The sequence below is a fragment of the Eulemur rufifrons genome, chromosome 21 (genome assembly GCF_041146395.1).
Source record: "Eulemur rufifrons isolate Redbay chromosome 21, OSU_ERuf_1, whole genome shotgun sequence".
NCBI classification, from domain to species: Eukaryota; Metazoa; Chordata; class Mammalia; order Primates; family Lemuridae; genus Eulemur; species Eulemur rufifrons.
In genome coordinates, this window is record NC_091003.1 from 24,124,123 (window position 1) to 24,142,551 (window position 18,429).

The 18,429-nt window shown below is 52.7% G+C and overlaps 1 protein-coding gene across 3 annotated transcripts in view; it reads left to right on the top strand.

Moving 5' to 3' along the window:
• The window catches only part of PI4KA (phosphatidylinositol 4-kinase alpha), a 115,385-nt gene that overhangs the window by 84,997 nt on the left and 11,959 nt on the right, over positions 1-18,429 (top strand). For 2 of the 3 annotated variants that reach the window (XM_069497273.1, XM_069497274.1), the window contains 14 exons: positions 1,343-1,462; positions 2,173-2,265; positions 3,862-4,018; positions 4,248-4,375; positions 6,363-6,521; positions 6,786-6,937; positions 8,526-8,633; positions 9,217-9,344; positions 10,691-10,810; positions 10,986-11,065; positions 11,186-11,379; positions 12,425-12,515; positions 13,244-13,411; positions 14,539-14,592. In XM_069497273.1, coding sequence (XP_069353374.1) covers positions 1,343-1,462; positions 2,173-2,265; positions 3,862-4,018; positions 4,248-4,375; positions 6,363-6,521; positions 6,786-6,937; positions 8,526-8,633; positions 9,217-9,344; positions 10,691-10,810; positions 10,986-11,065; positions 11,186-11,379; positions 12,425-12,515; positions 13,244-13,411; positions 14,539-14,592 — 1,752 coding nt within the window. The remainder of the gene's footprint in view (positions 1-1,342; positions 1,463-2,172; positions 2,266-3,861; positions 4,019-4,247; positions 4,376-6,362; positions 6,522-6,785; positions 6,938-8,525; positions 8,634-9,216; positions 9,345-10,690; positions 10,811-10,985; positions 11,066-11,185; positions 11,380-12,424; positions 12,516-13,243; positions 13,412-14,538; positions 14,593-18,429) is intronic. The other variant, XM_069497275.1, reaches the window with a different exon arrangement.

Here is an 18,429-nt window from a genome sequence, read left to right on the forward strand (position 1 = left end):
AGCAGTGAGGAGGACGGAGCGGGGCCTTGTAACTAAGACACACCTGTCATTTGATAACTGTAGCTTTCTCATTTATACACTAGAATTCTTCAGACTGTGGTAGTTTCTCAAACTGTTGATACTTAGAATCATCTGATTTCCTTTGGTTGAGGTCGAGGAAAAGTCTGTGGCATAAGGGGGGAGGCCCCCTTTAATGCCTAGAAAGTTTCAGTGGACCAAAAAGGGGCGAATAGAGCTTTTTATTCCCTCTGACTTTTTCAGGCAGGCCTGGCCTGAGGAGGAAGTAGAAAATGAAAAGGCTTGAAATAACCTTGCTATTTCTACCAGGTGTCCCCTTGGCGCCCCCCTCAGGCCCACCCTTTCCCTCCCTCTGCAGCCCACTCATTCTGAACCCCCACCCGACCTCTGCACAGCTCTCCCTGCCCAGCCCCACCTCCCCGTCCTGCCTCCAGCCTCAGCCCTCCCCGAATCTGCCCTCCATGCCACACGCCAGAGTGGTCCAGTTTTAATAGCAAATCTGGTCAGTACTTCCATTTAAACTACTGCCACTGCCCATCACCATGGGGTCTATGAGTGGGTTTCTGGGGGCTCCAGGGAGCCCCCCAGAAACCAGTTGCATTAGTGCGGTTTTGAGTTTACGTGCCTGTGTGTATTTTTCTGCAGGGAGTTATGTAGCTCACTCGGAGTGCTTTTGCCTGGCCCGGGAGGCCTTTCCCACTTGGCCTGTCTCCGGCCCAGCCTTGCCCCCGCCCTCTCGCCTCTGTACTCAGTGCTTCTGTGGTGCTGAGCCCTGGGGTCCCCAGAGCAGGAGGTTTTCCTCACACCTCGGGCTCTGCCAGATGTCCCTTTGCCCAAATGCCCTTTTCCCACTGGGTGGCCAGGTGGACTCAGGTGTCGTTCTGTGCTCCTGCTGTCTCACCCATGCTGGGCAGCAAGGGTGCTACAGCGGGAGAGTGGAGGCCCCACGCCACACTGCCTGCCTGTTGGCAGCAGGGCCCAGGCTTGGCAGCACGTTTCCCCAGCTGCTCGTACAGCTCTTGGCAAACGGCAGATGCTTAGCAAGAAGGTGCTAAAGGAATAAAGGGGCCTCCCGCATTGACACAAAGCCGCACCCACCACCAACTGCCTGCCAGCCACTCAGAGAATCAGACCTTGTCCTCGTTCGCGGATGAGCAGTAGCCAGTCGGAGAGAGGCTTCACCTTACTGGTGGTCTCCCAGCTAGTCAGCAAAAGGCAGACTCAGGACAGAAACCCAGCGTTTGCTCCACTACCCCACACCTTAAATTAATTATAGTTTTATTTTCTCCTTTAAGTAAAATAGCGTGTTTTTATCCTGTTTCAGGAATATTTGAACAAACATCAGAACTGGGTGTCGGGACTGTCCCAGCACACGGGGCTGGCCATGGCCACTGAGAGCATTCTTCACTTCGCTGGCTACAACAAGCAGAACACCACGCTTGGGGTATGTGTGAGCCTCCTGCAGAGCAGTGACCCCCTCAGACTATGGAGCACAGTCCAGGGGCTGGAGGGTATGGCAGCAGGGCCAGCCTGGGCTGGGAAGGGGAGTCACTGAGGCCCTGGGTCCCTGAGGGCAGGTGGCGGAGCTGGGAGGCTGAGGCTCAAGCAGAGGAAGTGGGGGGTGTGGTTTGCAAATACTTTCTCCCATTCTGGAGGTTGCCTTTGTACTCAGGGTGTGCCCCTTTCTGTCTCAAACCTTACACTGAGAAGCAACTAGCAGATGCTTAAGAGCCCACAGGCTTTGCTGTCACCTTCAGCCACATTTTACCATCTAAGTGACATTTACAGACCACCCCCACCCACAGAGGAGCTGGCAATGAGTGCCAACTGTCACAGCGTTTCCGTCACAGATTACAATCATTCTCACCACAATCTAGTGACTCTTTCTCTTGCAAAGGCCTGTTCACTTATAGTACAGACTGTCTTCCAGAAATACTTCTTCCATCAAAATTTTTTTAAAAATCCTCTTCTGGGACATATCAGGCTAGAGGATATTTAGAATATTTTGTTTTATTAACTTGTCAGCACTGAAGATTTTTAATAACCTCCAGATCTGAACTTGACTTCTCAATTAGACTTAGGTTTAGCCATGGTAAATGTGAGAAAAGGATTGTGTAGCAACCGTCTGAAATAATTGTCATTACTCGTCCGCAGGCGACTCAGCTAACCGAGCGCCCGGCCTGTGTGAAGAAAGATTACTCCAACTTCATGGCGTCCCTCAATTTGCGCAACCGCTACGCAGGCGAGGTACTTCCCTTGGCCTGGTGTTCGAGGTCCTTCAAAGCGTCCTCTTGTTTTGATGCCAGTTGGCTCTTTCCCAGTGGAAAATGAACGAGGCATCTGGGTGACGGAAAGTTCACTCATTTTAGATGGACTTGAAGGGCAGGGGGCCCTGGAGCTCACCGGCACGTTCTGGGTGATTTATGATATTAAATGGTGGCAAACATGTTGAATGCCATGCATTATCCTGGGCACGCAGTGAGGTATGTGCTATTATTCCAGTTTTACAGATAAAGACACTGAGGCGCCTGAGATTAAGTAACTTGCCCAAGTCATACAGGCAGAGCAGGGTTGGGAACCACATCTTCAGACTCCACGTTGAGGGCTCTCATCCACCACACCACAGTTTATTCCAGCCTGACCAGTTGCTGCACCTCTCTGGGCCTCCATTTCCTCGTCCGTAAACTCTAAAGCTAGTCTGCACCATTCCTGAGGTCCCTGGCAATTCTGCAAGTCTGTCGGTGCTGGACTGAGGAGGCTCACCTCCCCCTGAGCGCTCTGCCACTTGCTTATTCCACTGGCCGCTTTCCCTGGGAGCCTCAGCAAGGTGCCTGTGCTCTGCACAGCAGCCGCCGACCACACGGGCTCAGTCGCTGGGAGTCCCCCTCAGAGTCTGTTCCACATTGTCTTGAATGCCCAGTGGCGTTGGGAAGTCTGTCTGTGGGGATTAGTCTTATTGTTTGGAAGGAGTCAGAATCTCCTTTACAAGCAAGTCTTGTGAATAAGAAAGCAACACTTTCTTGGGGAAAAAAAGTATCTGACTTCCAGCATGAAACTAGAGGTGAAATCATAAAAAAAAGGTAAAAAATAAATAAATAAAACCTATCTGACTTTAAAAATAGTGAGTCCAGGCACAGTGGCTCACGCCTGTAATCCTGGCATTCTGGAAGGCCGAAGAGGGAGGATTGTCTGAGGTCAGGAGTTCGAGACCAGCCTGAGTAAGAGCAAGACCCTGTCTCTACTAAAAATAGAAAGAAATGATCTGAACAGCTAAAAATATATATAGAAAATATTAGCCAGCTTGGTGGCGCATGCCTGTAGTCTCAGATACTTGGGAGGCTGAGGCAGGAGGATTGCTTGAGCCCAGGAGTTTGAGGTTGCTGTGAGCTAGGCTGACGCCACGGCACTCTAGCCCGGGCAACAGAGCAAGACTCTGTCTCAAAAAAAAAAAAAAAAAAAAAACACCAGGCTGATCTTGTTCAAGTCATTAACTGAGTCTGAAAGGAAATGTATTCATCCACCTCACGTTCATATACTCTTGCTGGGGGTCAGACCCTGGGCTCAGGGCTGGGTGCAAAGATGAGAGACCAGGTCCCCACCCTCAAGGAATGTCTATAATGGTGACAGCGCCAACATGCATTTCTAGAAGAGAAGTTCTTTTAGATAAAAGCTGTGAGCAGTGGTCCATTTTGAAATGAGCCTGCCTCTCTGCACGAGTGAGCTCTAATTTGGGACTGTGAGGCACTTGTCGGGACTTCCGTGGGTGGGGTCAGGTAGCTGCCAAGCCCTCACCCACGTTGCCGGGATCGTATGTGTAGTTGCTGATGCACATACTCCTTGCAGGTGTGTGGGATGATTCGGTTCTCAGGTGCCACAGGCCAGATGTCTGATCTGAACAAAATGATGGTCCAGGACCTGAATTCGGCTTTAGACCGCAGCAGTCCTCAGCTCTACACGCAGGCCATGTTCAAGCTGACCGCAATGCTCATCAGCAGCAAAGGTAACGCGCTGAGGCAACATGGAATTCTGGGTTGTTTCTAAACGAATGTTTGCCGCAATGATCTGTAGTCAGCTGGAGTTCTGAGCTCCCCCAGTAGAGATCTCTGTGGCATCTCTCGTGGGTAAGGAGTAAACAAAAGGCCATCATTGGCCCCAGCTGGTACAGACTCTCGTTGACTTGGGGAAACTGTTTGGGTCAGTGAGGCCCCTGAATGTGTGTTTGGTTCCAGATTGTGACCCACAGCTCCTCCATCATCTGTGTTGGGGTCCCCTCCGGATGTTCAACGAACACGGCATGGAGACGGCCCTGGCCTGCTGGGAGTGGCTGCTGGCTGGCAAGAACGGAGTGGAAGTGCCGGTAGGACGCTGACCTCAGGCTGGCTTGAGGGTGGGATGGGACAAGAAAGAGGGAGAAGCTGCCCTGGTGCCGCCACTGAGAGCATGGAGACCCAGGCAGGGCCCCCATCCTCTCAAGCCTCAGTCTCCTTTTAGATGGTGTTATTGATGCCTGACAGTCGCAGAGAAAAGAAAGAGTGTATGGGAACAGGTGTCCCAGTGGTGCCCGGAAGCTGTTATTTTTCAAAAGCTCGGTAGGGGGAGCCGTTTCCCTACTGAAATTGGAAGACCCTGCCTTTTGCACACCTGTTGACGCTGGCTCTGACTGGGAGCAGTTGTGTTTGTCCACAGGGGCGTTTTTCTTGACCCGCTAACTTTGGAATCAGCCTGCATCCGTATTTCTGGAGTTGTTACTGCGGGGGGCCCACGGGGAGGGTTACACTTACCTTTCAGCTGACCGGGTGAACATCTAAGAACCTGAGAACAATCAGGCTGATAGGATGAACACCTAAGAACAGTCATTTTTCAAAGATCCTGTTAACTTTCAAGGTAACAGGGAATTTAACATACTTTTTTTCTGTGTTTCTTAAGATCACTTGAGATAAGTAATCAAAGGGGGTATTTTGTTTTTCTTGTTCCCTCAGGGAAATTGGAATGCTTCAGAGATAGAATTAGAATGTTCCAGGTGGGTGGTGGTGACAGTAATGGTTACACCTCCCATTTGCTGGTATTTCGTAACTGCATGGGGTTTGTGGCAGTCACACCACTCAGGGTTCTGAGGAAACATTTTGTCCAGTGGGCTTGTGTGGGAGATCATCTAGTCAGGGAGGGACACCCACCCCTGCCTCTCAGGAGAGGAAGGCACCTGGGGCCCTGGGCTCAGCCAGTGGTTCCTGGGCCCTTTTTCTCTGGAACCAAGGAGGACACTGGCTTCTCAGCCTGCTCTCATCACGAGTGTGCAGAAGGGCCCATGGAAGCCACACTTCAGCCCACAGGGCTCCACCTCCAGAGCCGTGCTCCCCATCTGCGTGGAGGAGTGTAACGCCGGCACCTGTGGCCGCGTGAGCTCTCGGGAGATGCCGACTGCTGCCGCCCCGCTGCTCCTGTTGCTGCAGGGACAGGATCTGCAGACACGGCCGTACGCTGTGGCCGACAGATCCACCCATTGCCATTATGAGCACCCACTTTCTCCCTCCCATCCTTTCCGGTTGTTTTCATCTGTTTTACTACTATGTGTGTTATACTTTATAAGCACCTTGGACTACAGGTAAGCACCACCACGCCTGGCTAATTTTTCTTAGTTTTTGTAGAGACATAGTCTCAAACTCCTGAGCTCAAGTGATCCTCCCACCTCAGCCTCCCAAAGTGCTGGGATTATAGGTGTGAGCCACCACGCTTTGACTTCTTAAAAATTTTTATTATGAAAAATTCCAAACATATACAAAAGGAGGTGATGGCCTGCCCCTGCCATCACCTGTGGCTTGGCTATGGGCTCAGTTCCCTTGGCCTGTGGCAGGCTTGTCCACCCACTCACACCCAGACCTTGTGCTGGCCCTAGCAGCTTATGGTTGTCTGTGTCCTCACTCCCCATCTCTGCCCCACAAAGACCTGACCTGTCCAGGCCCAGCAACGCCCAGGGACAGGGGGCTTTTTTTTTCTGTTGAGCTGGGTATGGTGGCTCACACCTGTACTCCTAGCACTTTGGGAGGCTAAGGTGAGAGGATCACTTGAGGCCAGAAGCCTAAGAACAGCCTGGGCAATAGTGAGACCCATATTTACAAAAAAAATAAGAAAATTAGCCAGATGTGGTGGCATGTGCCTGTAGTCCCAGCTACTTGGGAGGCTGAGGCAGGAGGATCACTTGAGCCCAGGAGGTTGAGGTTGCAGTGAGCTTGATGACCCCACTGTACTCCAGCCTGGGAAACAGAGTAAGACTCTGTCTCAAAAAAAAACCAGTAATCCCCTTTTTGCGCTTCACAGAGGAGCCAACATCCGTTCTATACTTGCAGTTTATGCGGGAGATGGCAGGGGCCTGGCACATGACAGTGGAGCAGAAGTTTGGCCTGTTTTCTGCTGAGATAAAGGAGGCAGACCCCCTGGCCGCGTCAGAAGCAAGTCAGCCCAAACCATGTCCTCCTGAAGTGACCCCCCACTACATCTGGATTGATGTACGTGCCGAGGCTCTGCAGGGCTCTGCCCACTCAACCTGGGAGGCCAGGGCTCCTGCTGGGGTGCTGTGGGCCAGCAAGCCTGACGAAGGGCGGGGGGGGCTCCAGGTTTTCAGACTGCCTGACCTGAGAGAGGGGGGTGACTGTTCCAGCCCATCCCCAGCCTACTCCGGTCAGCCCAGAGCCCCTCGTCAGCTGGCCCCACTACCCCTGGGCTAGGCAGGCCGGGCTGCTTGACCGTAGCACATTTTCCTTCTTGCTCAGTTCTTGGTGCAGCGGTTTGAGATTGCCAAGTACTGCAGCTCTGACCAAGTGGAGATCTTCTCCAGCCTGCTACAGCGCTCCATGTCCCTGAACATCGGCGGGGCCAAGGGGAGCATGAACCGGCACGTGGCGGCCATCGGGCCCCGCTTCAAGTGAGGGCTCCCCTCCTCTACGGCACCAGGGTCTCTGGGGGTGTGTGTGTGTCACAGGGCATGTAGCGGGGGGGTGTCGCAGTGCTTCTGTAGCTTGTGGAACAAACTTCAGTGAGCTGTTGGTTCCTGGAACAACAGGGAAGAGCTTATCAAATCAAGGCCTTGAACTCCCCTGCCCCACAGCTTCTGTAGTCTGGCCCTTCTTGGGACCCAGCCTCTGCTGTCCGCTGTACAGGGCCCAGTCCCCACCCCAGCAGGCCCTCGTGCCTACGCCTACTCTGCCTGCCTCTCCCGTCCCAAGCCCACTGGCCGCCACCTCAACCGGCACTTCTCAAACCAGCCGCAGGGATAGGCCAGTTCTCTTTTTTCTTCATTTCTAACCAGTCACGGGCCTATACTTTTATAAAATGCAATGGAAATGAATTGCCAGGAAACAGCCCTCTCTGGAGGGCCACGGCTGTGTGCAGCTACCAGGGATGAGCAGCGCCCCTCTCGGTCCCTGTGGTCACTCAGACGGGCTGTGACGCTGTCTGCAGATGCTCGGAGGGCCCTGACCTAAGGGCAAGGGCCTCGCCAGTGCATGCAGAGGAGCTGTCCGCCACAGCCCGCCCTCCCCTCACCTCCCTCCTGTCCTCTGGGCGACTCCCTGCCCTGTGCCCTGGAGTGTGTGTTGCTGGACACAGATACTTGTGGTTCTCCTCGCAGCGTGTCTGGCCTCTGTCGCGTCCTTTCATGCTCACAGCCTCGGTTCTTCCTTGCTGCTCTCACTGGGACGAGCCAGCTGCCTAGCCGTGGCCCCCACTCCCGGCCGCGATCTGTCCTGCAGCTCCGGTGCAGTCGTGCAGGATGGCACCTGCACCTCTGGCTGGCGTGGAAGGCCCTCTGTGGTGTGGCCTCATTACACTCTCCCCTCCTCCTGCGCTGTTTCCGGGCCCAGCCTGACTGTCCCCTCGGCCCCAACGCTCCAACCCCCAACCTTGGCTCCTGCAGCCACTTCCCTCTCTCTGGACCCCGTCACCCCGGTTCTGCCAAACAAGAAGCCATTTCTCCTTTAGGGCCCGTCTCACTGCCAGGCCTTTCCAGACCTTTCAGCCCCTGGGGCCTGTCCCTCAGGAAGAGCCCCTGTTGGAACTGGATCCCTCTGGTGTGGGGTGTATGTGGCATTTTACTGTACAGATAGCTGTGTCTCACCCACTGCCCATCCCCTGTGGAGATGTGGCTTCCCGGCCACCCCCACACCCTGCTCAGGGCGGGGCCTGGCAGAAACCAGGTGCTTGTTAAATTTCTAAACTTCAATGCTCTGCGTTCATCGCACCTGCAGGTAACTGTTCCTCGGGGAATAGTGTGTAGATAGTTCGTGAGACTGAATTTTTCTGGCCCAAGCAGATTAACACAGATTGTTCACTTTTCTCTCAATGAAAGTGAAGGATTTAAAAAACCTTTCCTGGGACCTTTTGGGTAGAAGAAATCTGTGCCCAGTAATCCCCTGCCCCATGCCCCAGACCAGGCTCTGCCTCTGGAGCCTTGCCCGGGCCCCTCTCAGGCTCAGCCAGGGTTCCCGCCCTGACTCAGTCCTGGGCCCTCTCAGACTGCTGACCCTGGGGCTGTCCCTCCTGCACGCCGATGTGGTTCCAAACGCAACCATCCGCAACGTGCTTCGAGAGAAGATTTACTCCACCGCCTTTGACTACTTCAGGTACTGCCCCCCAGGTGTGCTGTGCAGTGTCCAGGGATGGCCTAGCCCCACCTGGTGTGCCATTGTCCCAGACCCCCCAGGAAGTCACTCACAGGGGGACATGGTTGCTAACATATGCTCACCAGCCTTGGTCAGCAGCCCTGTGCCATGTGTCCATGTGTATGTAGAGCTAGCCTCCCCCAAGATACAGGCAGATTTCCCCTCAGGTCAAATGATTTAAGAGGTTAAGTGCGTGCCGTTTAACTTCCCTGTTAACGTGAATGCTTATTGTACAAAGAATCATAAATACCTACTGCCTGGGGCTTTGCAAACGTAGGCTTTGTTGCTGTCGTGGACAGCTCAGTTATCAAGCTCTGCCATGAGCACAGCATTCAGTGCAAAGCTGTGCAAGTCAAAGGGGCAGTAAGGGAGGGGGCACTGCAGGCTCTAAAACCACGACACCTTCCCATGCAAATGGATGAGACGATCGGTGCTAGTGACTGTCAGAGCTGATCATGTATGTCACTTCTCACCGCTTTATGTGACTGGCTTCTCAGTCCCTGACTCCAGACACTCAGCTCTTGTCCTTTGTGGTTGTTTGAAGCTGTCCCCCAAAGTTCCCTACTCAAGGAGAAAAGAGGCTGCGTGAAGACATAAGCATAATGATCAAGTTTTGGACCGCCATGTTCTCAGATAAGAAGTACCTGACCGCCAGCCAGCTTGTTCCCCCAGGTAAGCATTGCCCTCAGCAGTGCGGCTGCTCGTGGGCAGGACAGGGGCCGCCACATGGACAGCCCTTAAGGAGCTGGGACAGAAGAGCAGCAGGACCTCGCTAAGCCCTGGCCCTGGCCATGCCACACGGTCCTTGGAAGCCTAGCACCTGCCTGGCTGCTGCTTCTCTGGCCTGAGCTGAGAGGCGTGAACGAGCACAGGAGGCCTCTGAGCAGACCCCACCCACTGTAGCTTCTCCCTGCGCCAGCTCCGGCTTAGTTCACAGGCCCCTCCTGAGTGTCCGAGGGCCTGGTATCCAGCTGAGGCCAGTGTGCCCAGATGACTAAGGCATGGTCCATTGTCATCTGGTAGGAGACAGTCAAGTGGACATGGGGGGACCATGGGACCACCCCTCAAGGACAGACACTTGACCCAGCCAGAGTTGGGGAGTCAGAGATGGTTTTCTGGAAGAGATGACATCTGAACTGAGTGTGAAAGGCTGACTAGGAGTTAGCAGGTAGACAGGGACAAAGAGCATTCCAGGGAAAGAGGACACCCAAGGAAAACACTGTTGGGTAAACAAGCCACAAGCCTCCACCAGGAAGCCACATCCTCATTTCTCTGAGCACATAGCGATTACTAACCACAGACTGAGAGATGAGGAGAGGGGTTGGGAGGGGTTTCTTCAGACGGACCCACAGCTGATAACGGCAGGAAAAGGAAAAAAAAAAGCAGACAGCGATTTCCTAAGCCACTTTTCTAGCTCCACTTGGAACCTTTGACAAAGAGCCCTTAACAATCTGCCCCCACAGGTCCTCGAGTTACCACTCTATTAAAGAACAGTACAACACTGATGATCAGATAACTGCCAGAATTTATCAAGAAAATGGTGACATTTGTTTTATTCTATTTTAAAGGCTAGGAGGATGTAGTAAACTTTACCAGCCTGGGCAATAGCAAGACCCGGCTTCTACAAAAAATTTAAGAAATTAGCCAGGCATTATGGCACACACCTGTAGTCCCAGCTACTTGAGACGCTGAGGCAGGAGGATCCCTTGAGCCTGGGAGTTTGAGGCTGCAGTGAGCTATGATCATGCCACTGGACTCCAGCCTGGGCAACAGAGTGAGACCCTGTCACAAAAAAAAAAAAAAAAAGTTTTCCACCTAGAATGGTTAAAATAAAGAACTTCTCAGGTGTTTGGAAAACCTGCCATCCAGGTGGGTTTGTTCCTCAGATCGGATCCGGTGCCCCAGGGAGGCATGTTCCACCACTAAGTGCCTTATTGCTGGTGAAAGTTCATTTTACTTTTTGTGATGCCTTGTCTTGAGCCACCTGATTCTGGAATTAAAGATATGTTGGCCCTCAGATAACCAAGACACCCGGAGCAACCTGGACATAACTGTGGGCTCTCGGCAGCAGGCCACGCAGGGCTGGATCAACACCTACCCACTGTCCAGCGGCATGTCCACCATCTCCAAGAAGTCAGGTTGGTGGGAGGTTTGCTCCTGTGTCCACTGCAGCCAAGTTGCCGTCCTGGGAGCCTAAGGGACGCTTGGTCAGACAGCGTAACAGCGCGCTGAAGGCAGCTTCCTCTGGGTTTGAGAACTCAGGGTGGGCAGTTGGCATCCGGGGACTATACCTGGCTTTGTGTGTCCTCCCAGGCATGTCTAAGAAAACCAACCGGGGCTCCCAGCTGCACAAGTACTACATGAAGCGCAGGACGCTGTTGCTGTCCCTGCTGGTAAGGCCCCTGGGTGCGGCCAGTGCCCGCTGCACACCACCTGCCAGCATGGCACCCGGGGCAGAGGCCGTGCTTGGGTACTCACAGCAAGCCTGCGGGCACTGTGTCTGGTCTTGCCAGGCTACTGAGATTGAGCGTCTCATCACATGGTACAACCCGCTGTCGGCCCCGGAGCTGGAGCTGGACCAGGCCGGAGAGAACAGCGTGGCCAACTGGAGGTCCAAGTACATCAGCCTGAGCGAAAAGCAGTGGAAGGACAATGTGAACCTCGCCTGGAGCATCTCTCCCTACCTGGCCGTGCAGCTGCCAGCCAGGTGGGCCCAGCACCCGGTCCGATGAGGGCCTTGCCAGACGTCCAGTGCAGGGCACCTGCTGGCTGGGTCATAAGTGGTCAGGAGCAAGATGCAGACCCTCCTGAGGACAGTCAGGAAGCCAGCTAGTGGGCAGTCCTTGAGCCCCAGAACACCCCTCCAGCCTTTCTGTGCAGAAGTTACACAGTGACCCTCGAGATCTTGTCAGACTCCTACCTGGGGTGCACCCGGAGCCCAAGGCTGTAGTATCAGGGTGAATTCCGGGTCACATTCTGATTCCTGGGGAAGAGAAAGCGCGGGGAGGCTGTTACTCCTGGGAGGTGGGCTGCAGAAACGGGCCTGGGGAGGGAGGGTTTGGGTTTGTCCCGGGTGTCATCTTTCAGCGGCAGGAGGCATGTGCTGCTGCTGGCAGCTCTGACAGGGACATAACCTTAGACTGATGGTAGCTGAGAGGGACTGCAGAGGCCCCACCCTTCCGTGAATGCGTCCAGGGTGGGTGTTTCTTCACTGTGAGCCCAAACTTGCCCGCTTACTGCTTCCTCCTCCTGCTCCTCCCTTGTCCCCCTGGAGCAGGACCATGGGCTAGTTCTGCGTTGTTTCAAAGCACAGTGTTTATGGAAAGTCTACCTTGCAGTAGTTTGGGGCCGTAACACCTCTAAACCCTCACAGCCGAAGCGCCTTGTGTCCTCCCCTCCCCCCGCCCCTCACCTGTGGACAAGTGGCTGTGCAGGGCCAAGGCAGGGGCTACAGTATGGACAAGGAATAAAAGGGGGGTGTGCTAAGGCAAGGACTGTGAAAGGAGGCCCTTTGAACAGTATGTGTAGGATAATTCATGTTAGAGAAAGTTCTGGCATTTCTTCATAACCAATCATAGTGCTGTGTTTTAAGCACTTGCATTGAGACTTACCAATGCATTAGTGGTGCAGAACACTTAGCTGGCACTTGGTAGCGACCCGAATCCCTCCAGTTGGCGTTTGCCTCCTTGCGCGGTGGTGGAAAGCATGTCTGCTGGTGAGGCCACCCCATCCACATCCTCTGTGCACCATAGGTTTAAGAACACAGAAGCCATTGGGAACGAAGTGACCCGTCTGGTTCGGTTGGACCCAGGAGCTGTTAGTGACGTCCCTGAAGCCATCAAGGTAGTATAACCCACACACCAGGGCCTGGGCTGGCACTGCATAGAAACAGAACTGTGTCCAGAAATGCCAAAACTAGACTCTAGACAAAAACGGTGACCTGGCAACCTCAGGGGTATTCGTGATTTTTCTAATTTCCTATGTTTTCCACTCCTAGTATAGAACATTTATTATGTTTATGGTAGAAAAAAATTTAATGTACTTCAGCCTAATTGCAATTGTGCTTTTTTTTAATTAATTAATTAATTTATTTTTTTGAAATAGAGTCTCACTGTGTTGCCCAGGCTAGAGTGCCATGGCTTACAGCAACCTCAAACTCCTGGGCTTAAGCAATCCTCCTGCCTCAGCCTCCCAAGTAGCTGGGATTACAGGCATGCACCACCAGGCCCAGCTAATTTTTTATATATATATTTTTAGCTAGCCAGATAATTTCTTTGCATTTTTAGTAGAGATGGGGTCTCGCTCTTGCTCAGGCTGGTCTTGAACTCCTGACCTCGAGTGATCCTCCCACCTCGGCCTCCCAGAGTGCTAGGATTACAGGCGTGAGCCACCGTGCCCGGCCGCAATTATGCTTTTTAATGTAACGTATCAGAAGCATTTTTCACGTTATTACAAATGTCTTATAATCATCACTTTTCCTGGCCACCCTTGTGGTGTGGGCCATGGGCCAGGTATTTCCAGAGGGGCCCAGAGACTGCCCAAGGCACACCATCTCCCCACTTTCTCCCCAGTTCCTTGTCACTTGGCACACCATTGACGCCGACGCTCCAGAGCTCAGCCACGTGCTGTGCTGGGCACCCACGGACCCGCCCACTGGCCTCTCCTACTTCTCCAGCATGTACCCGCCGCACCCTCTCACAGCGCAGTACGGGGTGAAAGTCCTGCGGTCCTTCCCCCCGGTGAGCCAGGGCCCTGCCGAACTGGCCTTGGGTGGGGCGGTGGGGCTGTGGGGCTGGGTGTGTGGAGAGCTGAGAGACAGGGCTCCGTCATCAGCCTGGAGGTCACCTGAGTAAACATTAGTCCATCTTAGACAGAGTCTTTTTTTTTTTTTTTTTTTTTTTTGAGACAGATCTCACTCTGTTGCCCGGGCTAGAGTGAGTGCCGTGGCTTCAGCCTAGCTCACAGCAACCTCAAACTCCTGAGCTCAAGCAATCCTCCTGCCTCAGCCTCCCAAGTAGCTGGGACTACAGGCATGCACCACCATGCCCGGCTAATTTTTGTATATATATATATTTTAGTTGTCCATATAATTTCTTTCTATTTTTAGTAGAGACGGGGTCTCACTCTTGCTCAGGCTGGTCTCGAACTCCTGACCTCGAGCGATCCACCCGCCTCGGCCTCCCAGAGTGCTAGGATTACAGGCGTGAGCCACCGCGCCCGGCCATCAGTCCATCTTAGAACATATCTTCAGTCCCCATTTTTGTTCTAGTGATTGTAGAAGATGGATTTAGTTCTGATTGAAGTGTGTTTTCTAGTTATATTTGTTTTTTAACTTTAATTAGGTGTTTGAGTTAAAAAAGAAGGCTTACTTGAGTTTGATTGTGGAGGTGGCTTGTTGGCCAGCCGTGGGCAGGTTGTGAACAGAGCCCACCCAGCAGCACACCTGTGCCTTGGAACCCCGAGTGACCTCACAGGATCCAGGGAGCCCACGAGACAGCCATAATGATGGGTGGGGAGGGTCTATGGGGTCTTCTAGAGTCCGACCCACAGCAGCCCATCTTCCCAAGGCAGCCTCCCCAGTGAGAACCCAGAGGAGCCCTCGCCTCCCCTTGTAGGGGTGGAAGCCTTGCTCCATTCACCTCTTTTCGCCGATCATGTGTTTCAAGCCGTCGGTCACTTTGCCTGCTGTCCTCTGGGCATCCTTAGCCTGCTGTGGTGCTCCGGGAGGACAGTGTGCTGTGGGCACAGCAGAAGCAGGGGTGGTCCAAGTGCCCCTCACTGTGCCTCAGGCAGAGCGCTGGGGCATCAGCTGGGGTTGGTGGCTCTGCCCTCAGAGGTCATGGCCACCTCTCCTCTTCCTCCACAGGATGCCATACTCTTCTACATCCCCCAGATCGTGCAGGCCCTCAGGTATGACAAGGTAAGGGTATGCTCACACCAGCTGTCCTCTTCACTCCAGAGCTGCGCGCCACCCACCCACTCGCCCAGCCTGTCCCCAGCCCTGCTGGGCTCTGCGGAGCCTCCTTGGGAGCAGGGCTGCTCAGCTGTGACTGCAGTCCCCACACTCCCCTCACCCGACCCCCCCCCATGGTTGACCCTGCTCACCACTGCCTCCCTGAGGCCCAGGCCCGCTCTGCATAGTGAGTGGGTTCTTGGGCTGTTGCCAGCCAGGGTAGGCTGAGCTTCCGTCTCATTGGATGGGGGCAGTCTTGGTGGGTCTCCTCAACTTCGTGACTCTGGCTCTCTTCAGTGGGAAGTGGCAAGGAGGCTTGGACGAGGTAACATGTGTGTTAGCTGGCCACAGCAAAGCACCACAGACGAGGTGGGTTAAACAATAGAAATGTATTTTCTCACAGCTGTAAAGGTCAGAAGTCTGAGAACAAGGTGTGGGCAGGGTTGGTTCCTTGTGAGGCCTCTCTCCTTGCTTGTGGATGGCCACCTTCTCCCTGTGTGTTCACATGGTCGTCATCCTGTGTGTATGTGTATCCTTTTCTTATAAGGACACCATTCATACTGGCTTAGGAGCCACCATAATGACCTCATCCTAACTTAATTACCTCTTGAAAGACTCTATCTCCAAATACAGTCACATTCTGGGGTACTTTAACATACGAATTTGGGGATGTCATTCAGCCCCTAACAATGTACATGCACATAAAGTGCTCAGCACAGGGCGTGGACCAGAAAACACCCCTGGGAGTGACCACAGCCAGGAGCCCACGCCACCCACACGGCTGGAGGCAGAGCTTCCCATGGCCTCGTGCCAGCGCCCCCGGTGTCTGCACAGCCACACATCTGCCCTCTCCTCCAACCAAAGGCCAGCCTCATTTTCACAGCTGCCACGGGCACCAGACTTCTTATGTTCTGGCCAAGCCCTGGCCACTGGGGGCTGGCTCTCGTGCTCCCATTGGCCATAGTGGCTATGAGCACTGTGGCTGGCTGTCACTGGAACTAGCTTCTTCCCTACAGATTGGCATGATGCTCCATCTAGAGTCCGTAGACCAAAGTGCTTCTAGAACAGCAGCCAGCCTCTCCTGAAACATTGAGTCCTGCAGAACAATTCGCTGTCCTAACTAGGCAGTGCCAAACTTGCGGAGTCTGAGTGGTGATCCCATGTAAAGCTGTATCCACCAAGGCGGGGGCCTCAGCACTGGAGCCCACACTTGTGGGACTGTCACGGGCACCTTCTTTGCAGGGACGCGTTTCCCTTTCCTCTCTGCTCCCCTCCCATGTTTTTCTCCCTTGACTGCTTGGCTCTCTGCATTCATGTGGGCCTAGCAGAAGGACCAAATCCAGAGGTGCCCAGGCTCTCCATGTGGACCCTCAGTGGTGGCCTCCAGAGAATGACCTGCACTTCTGGGCCTCGCGCTCAGTGGGCTGCAGTTAGCACGCAGACATGCAGGCATGTAGCATGTAAAGGCCCAGGTGGGGGCCATGGTTAGCACTGGGGGATGCTGGTGGGCCAGTTTCTTTTATATGGCTGGTATTTTATGTAAACTGCTCTTTAATTTTTTTCTTATTTATTTCACTTTATTCCTTTATTTTCTGCTTTTCTAAATACTGAGTTAACTCCTCAGAATTAACCAAAAGTGACCATTGAGTTTTTCTTTTTCTTTTTTTTTTTTTAACCTAAATGTTATAAACTCATGGATTTGGACAGATGTGATGTGTGCCAGTCCACTGCTGTTACTTTATTTTCCCGTCTTTCCGATTGCTGAGAAACCCACTCATGTTGCCTACTCTGTTCTTTGATCTGTAGTCCTTGAAACCTCCTTGGCTAACACAGTGACAAGATCTTCTAGGCTCTTCCTGCTCTTCTCCTGCCTCAGACCTGGGATCAACCAAATTTCCAAAGAACCCTGGTTCATCTCACTGGGAAATAGTGTTGAGACACCCTAATCTGAATGCTGAGAGTGCTAACTGCCATTGACTTATCATTGTTTCTAGGTCTTTCTGGTAGTAGAGCTTTAAAAAAATTTTTTTTTTTTTTTTTAGACAGAATCTCGCTCTTTTTGCCCTGGCTAGAGTGCCGTGGCCTCAGCCTAGCTCACAGGAACCTCAAACTCCTGGGCTTAAGCAATCCTTCTGCCTCAGCCTCCCAGTAGCTGGGACTATAGGCATGTGCCACCATGCCCGGCTAATTTTTTTCTATATATATTTTTAGCTGTCCAAATCATTTCTTTCTATTTTTAGTAGAGACCCGCTCTCGCTCTTGCTCAGGCTGGTCTCGAACTCCTGACCTCGAGCCAACCCCCTGCCTCGGCCTCCCGGAGTGCTAGGATTACAGGCGTGAGCCACCGCGCCCGGCCAAAATTTTTTATTTTAATAAATACATTGTGGCTGGGCCTAGTGGCTCACACCTATAATCCTGGCACTCTGGGAGGCTGAGGTGAGAGGATTGCTTGAGCCCAGGAGGTCAAGACCAGCCTGAGCAAGAGCAAGACCCCTTCTCTACAAATACTGAAAAAATTAGCCAGGTGACATGGTATATACCTGTAGTCCCAGCTACTCGGGAGGCTGAGGCAGGAGGATTGCTTGAGCCCAGGAGTTTGAGGTTGCTGTGAGCTAGGCTGACACCAGGGCACTCTAGCCCAGACAACAGAGTGGGACTCTGTCTCAAAAAAAAGAAAAAACAGGCCGGGCGTGGTGGCTCACGCCTGTAATCCTAGCACTCTGGGAGGCCGAGGTGGGCGGATCGTTTGAGCTCAGGAGTTCGAGACCAGCCTGAGCAAGAGTGAGACCCCATCTCTACTAAAAAATAGAAAGAAATTATATGGACAGCTAAAAATATATATAGAAAAAATTAGCCGGGCATGGTGGTGTATGCCTGTAGTCCCAGCTACTCGGGAGGCTGAGACAGGAGGATCGCTTGAGCTCAGGAGTTTGAGGTTGCTGTGAGCTAGGCTGACACCACGGCACTCACTCTAGCCTGGGCAACAAAGTGAGACTCTGTCTCAAAAAAAAAAAAAAAAGAAAAAACAAAAGCTAATAAAAATGCCAGTGAAGGAGAGATCAGGATGGAAGTGGCAGATAGGTACCATGTTTAGTAATTTTGACTTTGGAACTCTGTCAGTGTTTCCATAATTACAAAGCTAACTTATATCTAGAAGCAGTACAGATTGAATAGTCAGAGAAATTCATGTGTTGGGTTAGAATTGGGAAACCAATAGTTATTTGAAGTTTTACCTGTGTGATAAGCCCACTCATGCAGCTTGAGAACATCTGCCTAAGAAATGTGGCCACCAAATGGGTGGCCACAAACTCTTGCAGAGAGGGAGAAGCTTCTTCTCCAAGAGACTTCCCAGAAAGGCCAGTCCACCTTTTTAAACCTAGGGCATGGTAATGAAAGCTGGAGTTACTCATATGAGTGGTGGAAAATGACCAAGAAGGAAAAGGAGGAGAAGTCCTTAGGATGGTGACCATAGATGCATCAACTCATGAAGGAGTTACTTTCACATTAAATAGAGTTTTCTGAAACCCGTCCATCACTTTGGAACATTGTTCTAAAAAACCAGCTTACAAATGAGTTTTTAGTACCCAGCCTACTCGTTTCTTGTACGTGACAACCCCAGAAATTGGTTTGAGAGTCATGGTTCTTAAATCCAGAGGAAGAAACCAAGGAGACAAGCGCTGACTGGCACCTATATTGCAGGCCCCACCTGCTGGGCCCCAGCCCCTGGCCGGACTCATGCTGACCTGGAGAGCTCACCCACGCCACCGGAAGCCACTCAGCCTCACTCTTGCAGGGTCTACCAAG